The sequence below is a fragment of the Charadrius vociferus genome, unplaced genomic scaffold (assembly GCF_000708025.1).
Source record: "Charadrius vociferus isolate BGI_N301 unplaced genomic scaffold, ASM70802v2 scaffold1773, whole genome shotgun sequence".
NCBI classification, from domain to species: domain Eukaryota; kingdom Metazoa; phylum Chordata; class Aves; order Charadriiformes; family Charadriidae; genus Charadrius; species Charadrius vociferus.
In genome coordinates, this window is record NW_009647589.1 from 35,272 (window position 1) to 37,732 (window position 2,461).

Sequence of the window (2,461 nt, forward strand, 5' to 3'; positions counted from 1 at the left end):
GGAATGCATTTGCTTGTGTGAGCTCCTCAGCCGAGAAGGGCCGTGCTCATTACCTGCCCTGGGAATGAGCACGAAGGAAGACTGCCAAGACAGCAGGGATTACTCAGCAAAGAGCGCAGAGACTCTCTGCTACTGGATCTTAACAGAGCCCTGCAAGTACTTGGGGCTCATTCACTCTGCTGAAAAAACATTCAGAAAAAAACCCTCTCTGCAAAACACCGAGAGTCCAGAGCTCCTGCTGACCCCAGGAGGAATGAAGGGTGCATGGCAAGGAGCAAGCTGGGCCTGAAAACACCACAGCATCCAGCAGAAGATACCAGGAACTCGGGACTTTCCAGAAGGAAATCACCACAGGGAGGTGAAGGGCAAGGAAGGGAAGGGTGAAGCCCGACACTTCCCTGCTTGCCCTTCTGCATATGTTAAAGGGATCAAGAAGAGACCTGACGAGCAGACGATCATTGCGGATGATCAGATTTGGAGAGAGGGCACGGCATGGCAGCACCCAAAGCTGCAGCACTAACTGGCACCTACACCAGCCCGATTCTCCCCTCCGGAAGGTGGCACGGCTGCTCTCCATACGTGCATAGCGATACTACCTGCTCCTGGGGGGAACCAGGGCCCTCCTCAGTGCCACCTCCTGCCCCAGGCTAAGCTTCAAAGCTCAGCCTGCAGGATCAGCGCAGCCCAGCGTTAGACAGACGGCAGAGCATGTGCACGCATAGCCCGTGCACAGGCGCCTCCCTGCCCCAAGCAGCAGGAGGGACGAAGGACTTCTCCTGCCCAGGACTCACCAGAGCGTTCCTCTTCGGTTTGCCATCGGCGGTGACCGAGACGGAGCGTGCCATGTGTTTGGCGGGAGAGGCACTGCTAGGGCGCCGCGAGACCGGTGCGGGGAGGCCCGTCAGGCTCAGATCCACACTGCCAGAAGCGGCACCCTGGAAGGAGGAGGTGCTGCGGGTGCTCTTCATGCTCAAACAGAGAGAAGGGGCCCTGGAAGCACAGAGCAGACAGAGAAGTGAAGGCACAGAGAGCACATCCACCCTCGTGCAGCAAGGAAAACAGGCACTCTGCTCCCAGCTCTCTCCTACAAAGGCCAGCACACAGAGATGCAACCATTTTCAAACGGGATAAAACACCTTCCTCTGTATTCACATGTGCCAAATAACCTGAACACAAGGCCTGGAGAGGCTCCACGTGAAATCCTCACAGTGCCCGATGCCAGCAGCCATTTCTTCACTGCTTTGACCTAACGTCCTGGCCAGCCAGCCCACATGCTGCTGCCCCATTTATGGGCTGGGGCTTCTCTCTTGAAAGCCAGCAGATGACTAACACAGAGGAGAAAAGCCCTGCCCCCCACACCGGGCTCCTTCACTCCATACAGACCGTGGCTGCCAGAGGATCATGCGAGGCCAGAACGGCCCCGTCTGCTAAGGCCAAGGGTTCAGCTCACCCAGCACCTTGCATCAGGCAGCGACGCTGAAGAAGCAACTGGGCAGCTCCTGAGCAATCCTTCCCCCACCAAGCACTCCCAATCTCTGCCAAGAAGCTGTTCAGAAGCAGCTGTGCCCGCGCCACGTGTGCGGGGAGAGCAGAGCCCCCTTCCCAGCTCAGGAGGCGGCACGCTCCCCACTCTGCCCCTTTGCATTTCCTCCTGGCGCAGCTTTGAGCCAGAAGCTGTTGCTGTCCCCAGGCAAATGCCACTGTAATAATCGTTTTATTTCTTTACATACTGCCACCCAAACCATCCCTAAACCAATCTTCCCCCCAGCAGGTCTGGTTTCACCCTCCCCCCTTAAGGCTCCACTGGAGACCTTGGCAATGCCTTGGCCTCCAACAGCACTGGTAAACAAAAGGCTCTCGATGGAAACCGCTGGGAAAACAGGGCTCAAGCCCACAGCCCAGGCGCAGGACAGCCAGGCCCAGGCCCCAGGTGCAAGCTTAGGCTGTATATCCAAGCCCAGGCCCCCAAGTCCCCAGGCCCAAGATCCCCCAAGTCCCAAGGCCCTGGCCTCTGAACTCCCAGGGCTCCACAGGCCCCCAAGCCCTAAGGCCCAGGACGCCCCATGCCCCAAGGCCTTGCCCCCCCCCTGCTCCCAAGGCCCAGGACCCCAAGCCCTAAGTCCCACGATCCCCCAGGTCCCAAGGCCCTGGCCACCCAGGACCCCCAGGATCCCTGCCCCAGAACCCCTAAGGCCCAGGACCCTCGGGCCCCACACAGGAGGGGCTACACGGATGAGGAGCTCCGAGCAGCGAGAAGGGCCCAGAGGGGGCTGAGAGGGACCCGCACCCCCCCCCGGGGCCTACTGATGGGGCAGCGCCGAAGTCGAGGCCTTGGCCCCCTCCTCGCCCAGCTCCAGCCCTCCCTACAAAGAGCCCCGGGGGCCATTACAAGGCCGCGGCCCCCCCGTACCCGCGTCCCGATCCCCCGTCGGAACAGGCCCCGGTGTGTGTGTCGTTCCCC

At 60.5% G+C, this 2,461-nt stretch overlaps 2 protein-coding genes across 2 annotated transcripts in view; both read right to left on the minus strand.

Annotated features, from left to right (window-relative positions):
* CEP131 (centrosomal protein 131kDa) overlaps positions 1–968 on the minus strand; it is a 17,414-nt gene extending 16,446 nt beyond the window's left edge. The window contains 1 exon segment of the mRNA XM_009880980.1: positions 792–968. Coding sequence (XP_009879282.1) covers positions 792–968 — 177 coding nt within the window.
* A 1,332-nt stretch (positions 969–2,300) lies between these two features.
* ENTHD2 (ENTH domain containing 2) overlaps positions 2,301–2,461 on the minus strand; it is an 8,107-nt gene continuing 7,946 nt past the window's right edge. The window contains exon 12 of the mRNA XM_009880981.1: positions 2,301–2,363. Within this exon, the coding sequence (XP_009879283.1) occupies positions 2,301–2,363 (63 nt within the window). The remainder of the gene's footprint in view (positions 2,364–2,461) is intronic.